Raw genomic sequence first — 13849 nt, forward strand, 5'->3', positions numbered from 1 at the left:
CCTCCTCCTCTCATCAGACCAATAAAATGTTACTAGGGAAAGTTATTTCTTACAGTTGATATGCTAAGAATATCACATTTTTTGGTTATTGCTTTTGTAAAGCAACTTGGAGTCTGGTTTTAGTAAATGAGGCATCCAGTGTAAAATAAAACTGTTAAATGAAAACATTGAAAAATTGTATTGTCATTAGAGTATATAAGTAATTGAAGCCTTGAGTATAGAAGTGATTGCTTTGAAAGGTTATGTATAAGAGAAAAAGGGGACTTGGAGAATAGGGAGATTTAAGTAGCATTTAAGTGAAGCCTGTAAAGGTGAGCAGTGGCAGTAAACAAACCTGAGTATTTTCAGGAATGCCTGACCCGTTGAGCCCTGTGAGGGATCACATCTGCCTTTCATTTCTGTTACAGCAGCAGCTACTTCAGTGCCAGGCTGGTAGGCGCTCCGTACATAATTTCCTACACACAGTCGAATGTTGTGGGGAGGGCAGGAAAGCTGCAAATGCCGTTGGCTATGGCAGCTGGATGACTGGAGGTGTGTGCCAGCAGGACGGCGGGCAGTGAGTGAAGAGTGAGTAGGGCTTGAGAAAGAGAAGACAGCAACGGAGGGTGTCTCTTCCCAAACATTTGGCTGAGAAGAGACATGTGGTAATCGTTAGAGGGAGATAGATTGCTAGGGCTTTTTATTTTAAGGTGAAATATTTTGTTTTAAGATGTGAGCATATTTATATGTTAAAGAGTAAGAGCTGATGGAGGAATAAAAAAAGGATGAAGTTGGAGGAGAAAGGAGAATGGCAGAGCGAGCCCCCCAAGCAGGCAGAGGTGGGCGCACTCCAGAGCAGGGGTGGATTAGCTTCAGGAAGATAGGAAAGCGGGGAGGGAGAAAGGACCTGTGTGGCCACTGAGGCATTTCTGGTAGAGGAGAGATTTGGGAAGAGCTCAGCTGATGACCCCTATTTTTCTCTATTTTAAGTCTTCTGTTTGGAAAGCTACTCTGGGAAAGAGAGGATAATGTGTAGAGAAGTCTACACTTCAGAAAAGCTCAAAATTCCTAATAAAAGGCAAATAATATCTTTCCTCAAAAGCAGATTGAAAAAGAAATTTAAGCAAACCCAGGAACTCTACCATAAATAGGTATGTGACAAAAGTAGAAGAGAAGGCTTAATCATTTCTCCCAAATAATTAAAAGAAATAGCAACAGCTTTTTGGAGTAGAGAAAAAATATTAAGAAGAAAATGACATATTTCAAAAAGTGTGAACATTTACAAACTCTTTAATCACATAAGGTGCTAAAAGGCCCAGAGGGTGTGTTCTCCTGTATTAAAAGGATAGCAGGAGAGAAGGGTCACCTCAAAAATCAGGGAAAGTTAATATTTAATTTAATAGTTTAAAAGATACAAGTCAGGTTTGGTGACAAGAATGAGCAATGTATTGAAATGTGGGAAACCACAGTGGAATGGGGAAGGATTTGATGAAGCTCAGTTTCAGTAAACAGCATCTAGTTAAATCCTTAGGACCCAATGACTGCATTCCATGGTAATAATGTTGTCTACAGTTCTAGGAATGTCATTAGATACCACTGTAGATGATTCCTGTGAACTTGAGACAACGTTTGAAATTGACACATCGAATGGTGCCTGTATTTAATAACAAACACACAAATAAAAGCGAATGACCTTGAAAATTAAACAATTTTAAACATGCTAAGCAAATATATATGTGTATAGACATATACACAAACACACACACATATATATATTTGGAAGAATTGTTAGGAAAATAGATTTCAAAGTATTTTGTTTGAAGATAACACTGGAGAGCAGTAAAAAAATTATAGCCCTCTCCTTCTATAACAGTGGCAAATCTGGGAGAGCAAAGGGAAGCTAATAGGAGTAATGAGATTTTAATTAAGGAAGAGTTTGATTTTTGTGATAGAAACAGAGACCTTGCATTTGCTGCTGATGACTGAATATCCTCTGGGAGGACTTTACGATCAGTGTTTTACATAGTCTGGAGTAAACTCATTCATTTATTCATTTATTCATTCAATACCTGAGCCCTTACCATATGCCATGCACTTTTTAGGTGTTATTTTCAAATTTCCCTTAGAGTAAAAAATGGCTGTGAGTGAAGTAAACTGTTTTCTTTTTTTTTTTTTAAGATTTTATTTATTTATTTTTAGAGAGGGAAGGGAGGGAGGGAGGGGGAGAGAGAGAGAGAGAGAGAGAAACATCAATGTGCGGTTGCTGGGGGTTATGGCCTGCAACCCAGGAATGTACCCTGGCTGGGAATCGAACCTGGGACACTTTGGTTCCCAGCCCGCACTCAATCCACTGAGCTACGCCAGCCAGGGCGAAAACTGTTTTCTTACTATCTATCATGAATATAAAAGATATATGAGAAAATACATAATTGCAATTTTATCATTTGGGGGAAGTGTCTTGATATGCTTTGATTTGTTAATACCACACTTCTTTCTAAGACAGTGACTCACATGACACTAATATGGGCCAGAATAGTACATGTGTTTTTTGTCCTTGTAAAAAAGGTGTTTTAATCTAAACTTTGGAAATTGTCCTCTCCTTTATATAATAGCAGATTTTAGAGCTGTTGAGTTTGTGTTTTGACTAGGGAACGTGGGAACCACTAGTGAGTTGACCACCCATCACTCAGGTGAAACACCAGCTAGACTGCTGGTCGGTAGGTGCTGGTTGTGAAGTTGTTCGCTCTCAGCTCCCACTGCACCTTCCATGCTCTGCTTGGTGATGAGACTGCAGGCAGGCCACATTTCTCCTTTGCTGGCTGGCGTTTTGTGAGGTGGTTCTACCAGTAGTAAGCATGTGAGAGATTGGAACCAGAGGAAGGAAGATGGAATCTGCTGCTCTGTGTTAGCTTTGTCCCTAATAGCGATGCTACAGCCTTGGTTCTGCAGCCCACTGCCAACAGCTACTTCCTGGAGGAGGAATTGGTGCCACTTCAACGTTTTCCACACTTGTACAGTTTTGTCGTTGCACTCAAAGATCACAGTACTGTCAGACAGTGCCCCGGCTATGGAAGTTTGAACCTGGCTCTAGGGTCCTGCTGACGTCCCAGGGCACAGGTGCCAGCAGAGCAGCATCCATTCCTCAGGTCTGACTCCCAGCTCCTCGGGCTGCCACCTACAAGCTTCTACTTCCTAATAACCCCTTGCCTTTGTTTCCCATTCCTCAGAGCAGTAGCTGCTTCCTGTGCTTATTATCTCTGTGACATCCCACTGTCCTCCTTTCCCGCTGTCACCTCTTCACAATCTGGTTAACAATTTTTGTTTTTGAAATCTCTGTTAAAATAATTGGTGTGGGTTTGGTCTTCAGTGAAATAGGCAGCCAGATTCACAGCTCCTGCACAAAGCGAATGAGACCCAGCTGCTCACCCCAGCAACCCCAAGCTCAGATTGACATTCACTAGCATGTGTCACTGTGACAGAGGGACTTTTCCACTTTTCAGTTATTAGGTTGCGTGGTTCACTCCACACAGGGATAGCCAAGGTTGTGGGAAAACAAGTATTTACCTACTGTCCGGTCATGAAGCCCTGCCCTTGCTCCCTCACTCCTTTATTTCAACTCTGCTGTTTCTGTCTCTTCGAGTTGTCCTGTTCATTCCTTTGTTTGATGCTTTGTCAGCACCTTCTGGCTTCACTTTCTCTCTAGTCCATCTAGAAGTCATTGTCATCATTTCAGTCACTCTCACCAGGACCTCCACTCTCTACCCTTTTGTCCCTCTGCCACACCACACCATAAAACCTAAACCTGTGTCATTCCATCAGTCTCCTCCCAGGCCATGGCTAGTAAGTGCCAGGAGGGAATTCACAGCCACCAAGTGTCCAGTGGCAGCTCGGCCCTAAGTGAGGCCTGGAGGACATCCTCCATCTTTATTTCCCCTCGGGCTGCTCTGTTGTATAACCTAGTCCTCCTGACTCCGCTCCATCCTGACCCGACCACCTCTTGCCCCTCTCACCTGGAGAGTGGTTTCACCTATCTGTTCTCATGGCAGGGTGAGCCTAGAGCAAGCTTAAGGCCTGTTTGCACTTCCACTCCTGCAGGCAGCTTTCCTTGCCTGACTTGGAGGAAAAGGTATTCCTCCCGCTTGTCTGAGGCAAAATCTTCCACTTGTCCCTGCGTTCTTATCATTGTATACACCTTATATAACTTACCTTTTCTTTTCTCCAGCATCCACCCTGCACCCCCAAATATCACTTAAATTTTTTAAATGCAGGGATTTTACATTCATTTGTTTCACCACAGACGTGAGGTGTGAGAGACAGAAAGCGATCATGGATGAGTCCAGGATTTTTGGCCCAGGCACTGGAAGGCTGGAGCTGCCCATAGCAGGGCTGAGGGAGATCTTTAATACAGCAGCCGTGACGGAGGGTCAGATTCAGTTCCGGATGCATTAGCATGTCAGACATCTGTGTGGGGACTAGGTGGTAGGAAGTACAGGTTCCAGAGAGGAGATCTGGGATGTAGGGATGAGTGTAGCTGCCATCAGCACAGAGATGACCTTTAAAACCACGAGATGACATGAGAGCTACCAGAAGAGCGACTGTGGATAAAGGAGAGAAGGAGCCCAAGAACTGAGCCCTGGGTCATTCCACTGCTAAGAGGTCAGGAGATGAAGAAAAACTCCCAAGGGGACTGGAAAGGAGTCCTGTACTCAAAGGAGGAAAACCTGGAGTTCAAGGAGATGTTACAATGAAGGAAGCTCTTAAGAGGGATAGGCTGTCACACAAAGTGAAAACAGGTGGAGTTTGGCCTTGTGGGGGTCATCCTTGACCTTGACAAGAGTAGTTTTGGTAGAACAGGGGGAATGAAAGCATGATTGGAGTGAGTTTGCTAAAAAATGGATGAATTAATGAGAAATAAAAGGATAATTCTAATGTGATGGGACTTATGAAGAGGAAAAAAGTTTCAGATAAAAAAAATCTTGGGGGCAACTATAAATGAGTGAGCTGTATCAAGTAATCCGCTCACTGTTCGTACTCCTGAATTGCAATCCAGGCCCCCCAGCTCTTGCCTGAATAGATATTGACGTGCTGGAGGCATGGCCTTGTCCCAGGCCACAGAGGCTGTAGCTCTGAAGGTTCTTTCGGCTTTTCTCTGCCATCTCTTTGGCCAGCCACCTCCTTGAATGAGGAATCAGTGAGAGCTCCTGTTTACACACTTGTTGATCTCTTACCCCTGGGACTCATTTTAATCCTTTCCTTCTGTTTCATGCTGGTGAACTGACCTCTTTCTATGCTGTGGCCATGTACCTGTTCTGTCTAATACTTCAGACCGGAAGCTTCTGAAGACTGGACGTAGCACAGAACATGCAATGAATGACTTCAACTACAGACCAGTGCCTGCTTGCTAGCCCTCGTCTATGGTTTTCTGATGCCCCTCTTTTTAGAGAGAATTTTTATGTCTTGAGTTTTCTTGACCTGATTTTGTGAGAGAAAGAAAAGGCCTGGCTGTATCTAATGCATCCTTTTAGGCTTTGGTGGTTTCTTTTGTGTTCTCTAATAACCAAGATAACTGGAATTGCCTTGTTGGCACTTTGTAAGGGAGCAGTGGCCGGGGGGTGAAAGGTAGGAAGGGGTGGGGAAGAAATGGAAAGTCCCATCCTGCTCTGTATAAATTGCTATCATGTGATAGAACTTAATGAGTGATGCTAGATTTATTTTCTGAGCTGTGACATACTTACTTTTAAAGACTTGTAGAAGATCCCTGTTTGTTTGAAATGTGTGTAGATTATCTTGAGATACAGGGGCCCTGGTTGCTTTCCCAAGAGGCTTTAGGAAATATAAAGTGCTGTCTTAATGGGCTCACTTCCATACATGCTTTGCATTCTCAGTGGATTGCTCTCGTTTTTGGCAGGGGTTAGCCTGCCATGGTGGCAGATGCTTCAGCAGGGCTTTCCATCTGGGGAAGGCTCTTCTATCCAGGGACATTCTTAGCTGTGAGATTCTAGTTTCCTGCTAGTGATAAGATGTATGTCAGCTTAGGTTAGGAGGTGGGGATTCAATTATAGCACGTCTCTTCTGAAGTCAGCCAGTTACCTTTTTGCCCACGAATATGGGACTTTTCATACTTGCAGAGTTAGAGCTGTGGTGTGAGCACAGGGGTGGACAGCAGTGGAGGTAAAGACCTTGAGCATCCTGCCTGTCTCCCTGATTGGCCCAGTGTATCCTACACAGAACCAGGGACCACAGGGAGACAGACTAAGGTTGGCCTCCAGAGCCCAGGGCCCCTCCTCAGTGTTTCTTCCCCAGGGCTGTTCTGTGGGAACACTACCCATGCCTGGCACACATAGGTAACTGGTGGTGATGAAGAGCAATACAAATCCTAAAATAGCACCCTGAGAAGGATTTGATCTCTAATCTCACAGCCTTATGTGGAGTAGGAGAAGTACACAATTGAGAATGTATTATCTGTCTGAGTAATGAAAATAGAGTAAGAATTAGCATCTCCTAGATGAACTGAGCTTTTTGTCTACAACGTCAGGCAAGGGAATAAGAATAGTATCTGCACAATAGACAAGTGGATATAAAAGCTATAGTATACATGTATAATAATATTCGGTCATAAAAAAGAATAAAATCTTACCATTTGCAACAGCATGGGTGGACCTAGAGGGTACTATGCTAAGTGAAATAAGTCAGACAGACACCATATGATTTCACTTACATGGGAATCTAAGAACAAAATAAACAAAAAAAAAATAGAAACAGACTTGCAGATACAGAGAACAGACTGATGGGCACCACAGGGGCAGGCAGAGGAGGGGCTGGGCGAGAAAAGAGAAGGGATCAAGAAGTATGGGTTGGTGATTACAACGTGGTCACAGGGATGTAGAGCACAGAGGGGAGAGTCAGCCACATTGTGGGTACCCAAAATGTCCAGGGGATCACTTTGTAAAGTATAGGTAGTTTGTCTAACCACCATGCTGTACACCTAAAACTACTACAAAATAATGTTGCATGCAAACTGTAATTAAAAAATAAAATTTTAAAGAAATTTAATAAAAAGAAGAGCATCTACAGATTTACTTTAAAAAATGAGCCTGGCAAGGACACAAGCACCCGAGTTACAGATTTCCAGAGCATGCTTAAGCATTTATCACTTAGAAACAAACAAAATCTCCAAGAAGCAACTGAGATCTCTTCATTTTGAAAATGCTTTAATAAGTGTTGACAACACTGTTTTGCAAAATGTAAAGGTACTATACAAATTCTTAATACAAAAAGAATAAATTAAAAGCAGATTTTTTTAATTCTGCAATTTTGTCTACAACGTACATCTTCTCATTGATTACAGTTGAACAGAATCCAGTAAAATCATTTTACATGCTCTACAGTCAGTTTCAGGAGCAACCTAATCCTTTTCCCCCATTATTAAACTAGTGTCTATTTTACACAACGTGTAATAAACTGTTGACGTTAATGTATATGAAAAACTTTACACCTAGTTAACTAAGCAGTAACTGGTCATCTGATAGCACCAGGATGGGGTTTGCTATATTTAGAACTAAACTAATACTGAATGAAAACAAAGTGGAATTTTAACTTCTCCAACATTCACCTCCATATAATAAAATAAAAAACCCCACCTGTCTAACAACAAAGTCTGATGTGTTTTCACCAGTCTTCTGGCTAAACAGGCCATTTTTACACGTATCCACAGAATCCAATAGGGACTTGATATCAGACCAGGGGCTTCATGGTTCATCTTGCTGTTTTAAAGAAACAGGGACCTATAAAGAGCTTGCAAATGCTTGTGTACAATAACTGTATCGTTTCCCACCACATTGCTTATTCCTTAATTATGTCAGTCTCCAAGGACTAATACTTTATGTACACTTTGTAGTAACTGAACGCAGCTAAACAGTAAAACCTGTTTTACTTAATCTCCGTCTTTACTACCAGACTATTGTGATGTTTGTCTGAACTGCAATCCCCCTCGCACTCCACTCCATTCCACTCCTGGAATCCATAACCCAGGTGTTGAGAAAGAATTTTCATCTCTCATTCCTTGTAACCCAGTTGGGCTGAACCCTTGACCTGATTGACTTCAGTCTTGATGTCAAACTCCTGTACTGGTTGTGTAACCTTATCACCTTTTCTGGTGTAACCTTTCCCTTTTGACCTTTCCTGTTGGCACATAGCTCAGTTTGATTATCCACATGTCAGCTTTTGGGAGAAAGAAAATTGACTGCATGTATAATGTTTCCAAATTGAGAAGGGAAGAAACCTGCTGTTTGTACTTTTACCATCGAAATAACAGCAACAAAAACACAGCCCCCCCCCACCCCAAATCAATCCTCAGAACCACTTAATAACAGTAAAACCAGTTTTATTTATCCTTCCAGGTTCACCCCTAAAGTGTTCTGGGAATATTAATCCCTTCCACAAGCTGGTATTACCAACCTGGCCTCAGGCAGAGCCTCACAGACCAGGTCCTGAAGGGTCCAGACGGTCCCAGCCTGCTGAGTCCACGTGCTTGGCCAGCTGCAGCAGAGGGCACACCATGGTTAGTTATTTTGTGTAGTGCTCATCCATGCCCTCCTGGTCTGGTGGAGTCTATTGTTATTCTTGGATTACACATACTTAAATAACAAAGATTTTTCTCTTTATGCTAAAGCTAACTTCAGTCCTGCTTTCCCACGAAACTACCCCTACCCCAGCTCCTGTCTCTGGCTGTCCAATGCTTTTCCCTTAGGAAGTCATTACAAGTGAGAAAAAAATATCCCCCCGCCCCTCCCCACTTGCGCTAATAAGCACAGCATACCACCTCTGTGGAGACCGTGTTTGTGCCATTTTGAATAACCCAACTAAGAGTGTGCACTTGTTATTATTATAAAAGTAGTTCTGAGGCCTTTTGAAGATTGATGGCTTTCCAGTTGTGTATTAAGCACAGCTTAAACACATGTAAACGTGCAGCTCCCCCACCTTATTTTTGCTCTTCTTTCTTCTATTGGTACCTGCAGACAAATGTGGTACGTCAAGGTGGCTGACGCTGCTGTGAGCATATGGGCCCCCTGGGAGCTGGCATTGTTTTCGACCCTGCTTTGCCTAGTAGACACGTGAGTAAAATCTTTCTACCGAAGGGCATAGTTGGGTTGAGTAAGTGACACATTGGTAACCAAAGTCGGATCTGAGCTCTTTGTCACACAAGTGCTAACAAACATAAAATGAGCCACAACAGTTAAACATTGGAATGAATTGCAATGTGCTTTTCCCTTGGTTTCCCATAAAAAATAAAATGAAACACCTTGTGCGAAAAAACAGGATGCAGTTTTTACTGGTTGTTTTACTGAGAGAACCACTTTTGGCATCACCACCTTGCATTTCCTACAAACCCCAAAAGGAAAGCAGCTTTGTGTCCTGGGCACAGACAGGCTAACAGTACACTCTGCTGCTCCCCACAGGTCTGCTCCACTTCACGTCCAGACTCGCAGAGCTCCGTGTCAGCTCCGAGCCAGCCATGCCAGCCAAGGCCCCGCCGACGTTACCAGCAGCACATCAGCTCAGTTCTCAGGCTCTCCACTGACAGAGAAGGTGAGTGTTAAGGGGGAGGGGTAGAGAGGGGAAACAATTTACAAATGGTTGACTCTGACGTGTGTGTTGTAGCAGTTTAGAATTTGAAGGGTATTTCATTGCACAAAGAATGTCTTCCTCTTGGCCCCTCTTATTTGTTTTTATTTTTTAATTTTTTAAATCTTTGGCAGCATAGAACTGATTGTGATCCTCTGATGTATCTCTGACATGTTAAGCTTCCTTTTTCATTCTTCATTACCTCCCCCTCCCCACCAAGGAATATGTCAGGTGTCAACTAGACATTCCCACCAGGCTTCCTCTTCTTGAAGTGCTGGGTTGGCCTCCAGGTGGCAGGCTGGCCACAGCTTAAAAGTCTTTCTGGGTCACCCTGTATGTAAGTCTCCTTTCCTGTTTTCTGTACATGCTACTTGTCCACAGGAATGTGATGCCAGCCAGCTTCCCTGACGGTTCCTGGCCAAGGGGCTGTCATGGCAGGGGGAAGCCACCAAGGTGCCATTGAGGATAGGTGCCTGGCTGTCTGTAGGCAAGAGAGCCAGGGGACACACAGTGGGACCGGAACCTTGCAGAATGTCTCCTCAGTCAGGTTTTTGAGTGTGAGGGGATGCGGAGACAGGAGAAGAAAAGTGCCGAGGGTCGAAGCTGGTGCAGGGTGACAGTGCGTCTGGGTAAGGCAAATGAGAGGCAGTGAGGTGATCTCAGAATGGCATTGATGCGGTCAGATTGAGGCCGCTGGCTCACACGAGGGTCCCGGGCTTGGCTTTCTCCTGCCCGCACCACTGGACGTCAGCTAGTTCTGGATAGAGGGAGGAATCCAGGAAACAGCTATCACTGTAGCTCCTACAGAGAATCCAAGGAGAGAAGGTGGTTAGTTGGGAATGGCATTTACCTGCCTGCATCCAGAAGTGCATGCTTACTTATGTAGGGTTTCATACCGGTCAGCAGTTTTCCCTGGCCACAAGGAACTAGGCCTGATGCAGTGCTGAGTAGATAGAAAGCTTTCATGGACTGAAAAAATCCATGTAAAGAGGACCTAAACCTTCAACATCTCTGAAAGGAGGGGAGTGGAGCTAACACTTATGCAGCTGGGCTGCATGCTGGAATCACTTGGGAAATCTCAAAAATACTCAGTTGTGGGCCACACTCCAGAGGTGCTGGTGTAATTGGTCTGCAGTGTGTTTGACTCTGGGGAGCTTTTGGAGCTCCCCTGTGCCCCAGTGGCACAGAACCCCTTGGGCTGGATCCCTGAGGATTCCTTTTCCACTGAACAGTTGCTTTAGGTTGTCCTTCCTGGGGCCCTGGGGCTGACCAGATTTCACCAAATTTCACCAGATTTTTATTATGTCCCAGAAGTATATTTAAAATGTCAGGTTTTCCCATAGTGAAACTGAAGTCATATTTTGAATTCAGTTTTTAAAAACTTTGGATCAGTGCTGACTATTTTAAATAAGTGTTGTGATTATTAAAAAGGTACATTGAAAATATACAGGAAAGTATATAGAAAATAAAAGACTTTAAAAAGTCTCGCCCTGACTGGTGTGGTTCAGTAGGTTGGGCATCATTCTACAAAGCAAAAGGCCATCGGTTCGATTCCTGGTCAGGGCACATGCCTGGGTTGCAGGTTTGGTCCCCAGTCAGGACATACGCAGGATGGATGTTTCTTTCCCTCTCTTTTACCCTCTCTTCCCCCCTCTCTAAAAATAGATAAATCTTAAAATATATCTATATTTTAAAGGTAGGCATCACTATGTAGATTGAGTAGAAAGAATTTTTACATATCAAGAAGTGATCACACAGACATGTATGTTGAAGCCGATAATCATCACTAGGACTCATTTTCAGGAAAAGGAGCCCCTCTCTATGGTAGCTAGCTCTTTCAGGGCAAGATGAAGGTTGGAATTTGCCCAGAAGGCCCCCTGTTCAGCAGGGAGCAGCCTATAGGGCCCGAGGACAAGGAGTCCCACATTCTCTCCCCAGCCCACTGCTGACCTCACTAACCTGGGTGCTCCGTTTCTATAGTTGCAGTGTGGTCTGGGGTGACTTGTGTGCTCATTCTTGTATTTTTTGCTCTTACTAGTAGTGTATTTCCATTTGTGCTGACTCCTGAAGGGATGAAACCTCTAGGCCTTTAACACAGCCTTCAGTTTTTGAAGTGACATCCCTGTGAATGACATTGGGCTGTGACTGTGAGTCAGTAGATTTGTGTGTTGTTAAGGCTGGATCTTCATGTTTGACCTCCCTGGAGCATATGCCAATTAGGGGCAGAAAGGTCTCTTTGGAAACCCCCTAAGGATGTTCCATAAAACGTCAGAAGATTCCCTCCCCCGCTGATCTGCCTCCCCAGACCTAGTGCTAGGGTTAGGGTTGGGATGGATGACAGGAAGAGCCCCCAGTGTGGGTCAAGAAAAGCTTTTTAAATGCAGCCTCATGAACCAGTTTATGATCCAAAATGATTCAGTTGTCGCCACTTTTCTGTTTGATTTGCTCACTTCTCTAGGAATAATTGGATGAAGGCATTCTGGATTTTGTAAATGTTTCTCATCTGCCTTAAAAAAAAACCCAAAAAATGAAAGTTGGAAAATCCTGAGGCACCTGTGAGCATACTGTGGGCTTCACTGAGAGCCTCATGCCCAGAACCTTGGCTAATGCTTACACGCGGCTTCAGGTGCGAAGTGACAAAGCTCCTTGGTTATGTACTAGCCATGGACATCAGACAGAAGAGTGTTTACGTGGTAAATGGCTGACTGCATTACACCCGCCCTGCAAACTCCTTATCTGCCCTAAGGAAACAGACTTTTGCCATTGTGCCTGAGGAATTGGGAAACTTTTTATGGCAAAAAGTAGTTGGACCCCACAATGGACATAGGCTATTCCTTGGGCGTGCGGGTGGAGCTGGCACCCTGGTGGGGTCCCCTCTGGAACGTCCTGTGGTCTTGGAGGTACTCTCTGCCAGCTGTCACCCCAAACCCTCACCAAGGGTAGAAAAGTGCCTCAGGTGGGCCAACTAGACTCCTCCAGCCACCGTCACTGGTTCAAGGGTGGGTGTGTGCCAAAGCAAGGCCAAGCAGCTTTCACAGGACAAGGGTGGCAGTCTTCCCTGGAGAAGGCAGGACAGCAGCAAGAGTGGAGGTGGAGATGGAAAGGCAGCTAGCAAGCCTTGGCCCCACCTTTGCCCTTAGCCATGAGCCATAACTCCCTAGTTTAGAAAGAAGAGTTGGGTCCAAATCAGTTCTGGAAGATGGAAAAAATTAAGTTTACCTGCTCAGAAGGCTAAAACTTATCATTACTATTTGTAGAGAAGACACTTAAGATTTTTTACTTGCCTAAGTTACAATTTTTTTTTTCTGTTAAGAATTACCTCCCTGAAGTTTGCATTTCAAAGAGATAGCCCAAAGGAGAACTCCTGGAGAAAACCAGGCAGAACATTTATATCTTAAAGGCACAGGGAAAAACTGTTTCCTAAATCCAGATCCTTTACAACCTTTTGCAATCCTTTTGAGACATGTAAGGGAGATTTGGGGATTGCTAAAAAGGATAGGCGGGATCTGAATTGCTTCGAGTGCTGCATTTCTGTTCTTGTAAAGATTTTTGATTCCTTGAGGAATGAAGGTACAATTTAACTAAATAAAGCCAGAAAGGTCTTGAAGTGTACTCAGTTGAGTTTTGCTTTTTAACAGATTGGTAGCACTGGTGGAACCTTAAGGAGCTATGTCACGGCTTCATGGACAAGAAACACAGGTACTCTTGTTTCTGTGAACCTTTTGAATTCTTTTTCTCCCCATTTCTGAGGGCCAGGGGTGAGTTCCTCTGGATCCCAAGCTCTGCTCTCTGTGTTGTTGGCAATCTAATTGGCTTCCCAGTGAGTGGGTCAGTCTAGACCGGCAGGAGGCTCTAATAGAGCACCAGTCATTAGTTCTCGCTTAGTCCACAGTGCCCATTTGTTGAGGTCTTTGGGTTCCATCCAGTTTCACTTTGGGAACTGCTGGCAGTGTACACCTAAGGCTTTCTCTTGGCTGGTCCATAGTACCATCTCTTTGGTTATTGCTGGTTTCTGTTAATGTGCACGTGAGGTAAAGGAGTAATAGTTCTCTGGTTAATGGGCATCTTAGAAGCCAAAGCTGCAAAACTGATGGCCATAGGTTGGGCACCTAAAAGTTGTGAGAGTGTTTGCCGGCTAACTCTAAGACTCATGCTAGGATAAGTTGGTCACAAAACAGACACCAGACTGATACTAGATCACCTGCCAACCTCACAAAAATTTTTATGCATATAAGTATTAATTTGG

At 44.0% G+C, this 13849-nt stretch overlaps 1 protein-coding gene and 1 long non-coding RNA gene across 13 annotated transcripts in view; one reads left to right on the top strand and one right to left on the bottom strand.

Annotated features, from left to right (window-relative positions):
* The first annotated feature begins 1752 nt into the window (after nt 1-1752).
* Nucleotides 1753-3242, top strand: LOC118500169. Its single transcript, XR_004902715.1, has 2 exons — nt 1753-2135; nt 2348-3242. It is a non-coding gene; the product is annotated as an uncharacterized LOC118500169 (long non-coding RNA).
* A 3931-nt stretch (nt 3243-7173) lies between these two features.
* Nucleotides 7174-13849, bottom strand: part of FRMD4A (FERM domain containing 4A) — a 584868-nt gene continuing 578192 nt past the window's right edge. For 9 of the 12 annotated variants that reach the window (XM_036023926.1, XM_036023890.1, XM_036023900.1 and 6 more), the window contains one exon: nt 7174-10404. In XM_036023926.1, the coding sequence (XP_035879819.1) occupies nt 10302-10404 (103 nt within the window). In that variant the 3' untranslated portion in view covers nt 7174-10301. The remainder of the gene's footprint in view (nt 10405-13849) is intronic. The other 3 variants (XM_036023893.1, XM_036023909.1, XM_028505600.2) reach the window with 1 other exon arrangement.

Source organism: Phyllostomus discolor, chromosome 1 (genome assembly GCF_004126475.2).
Source record: "Phyllostomus discolor isolate MPI-MPIP mPhyDis1 chromosome 1, mPhyDis1.pri.v3, whole genome shotgun sequence".
NCBI classification, from domain to species: Eukaryota; Metazoa; Chordata; class Mammalia; order Chiroptera; family Phyllostomidae; genus Phyllostomus; species Phyllostomus discolor.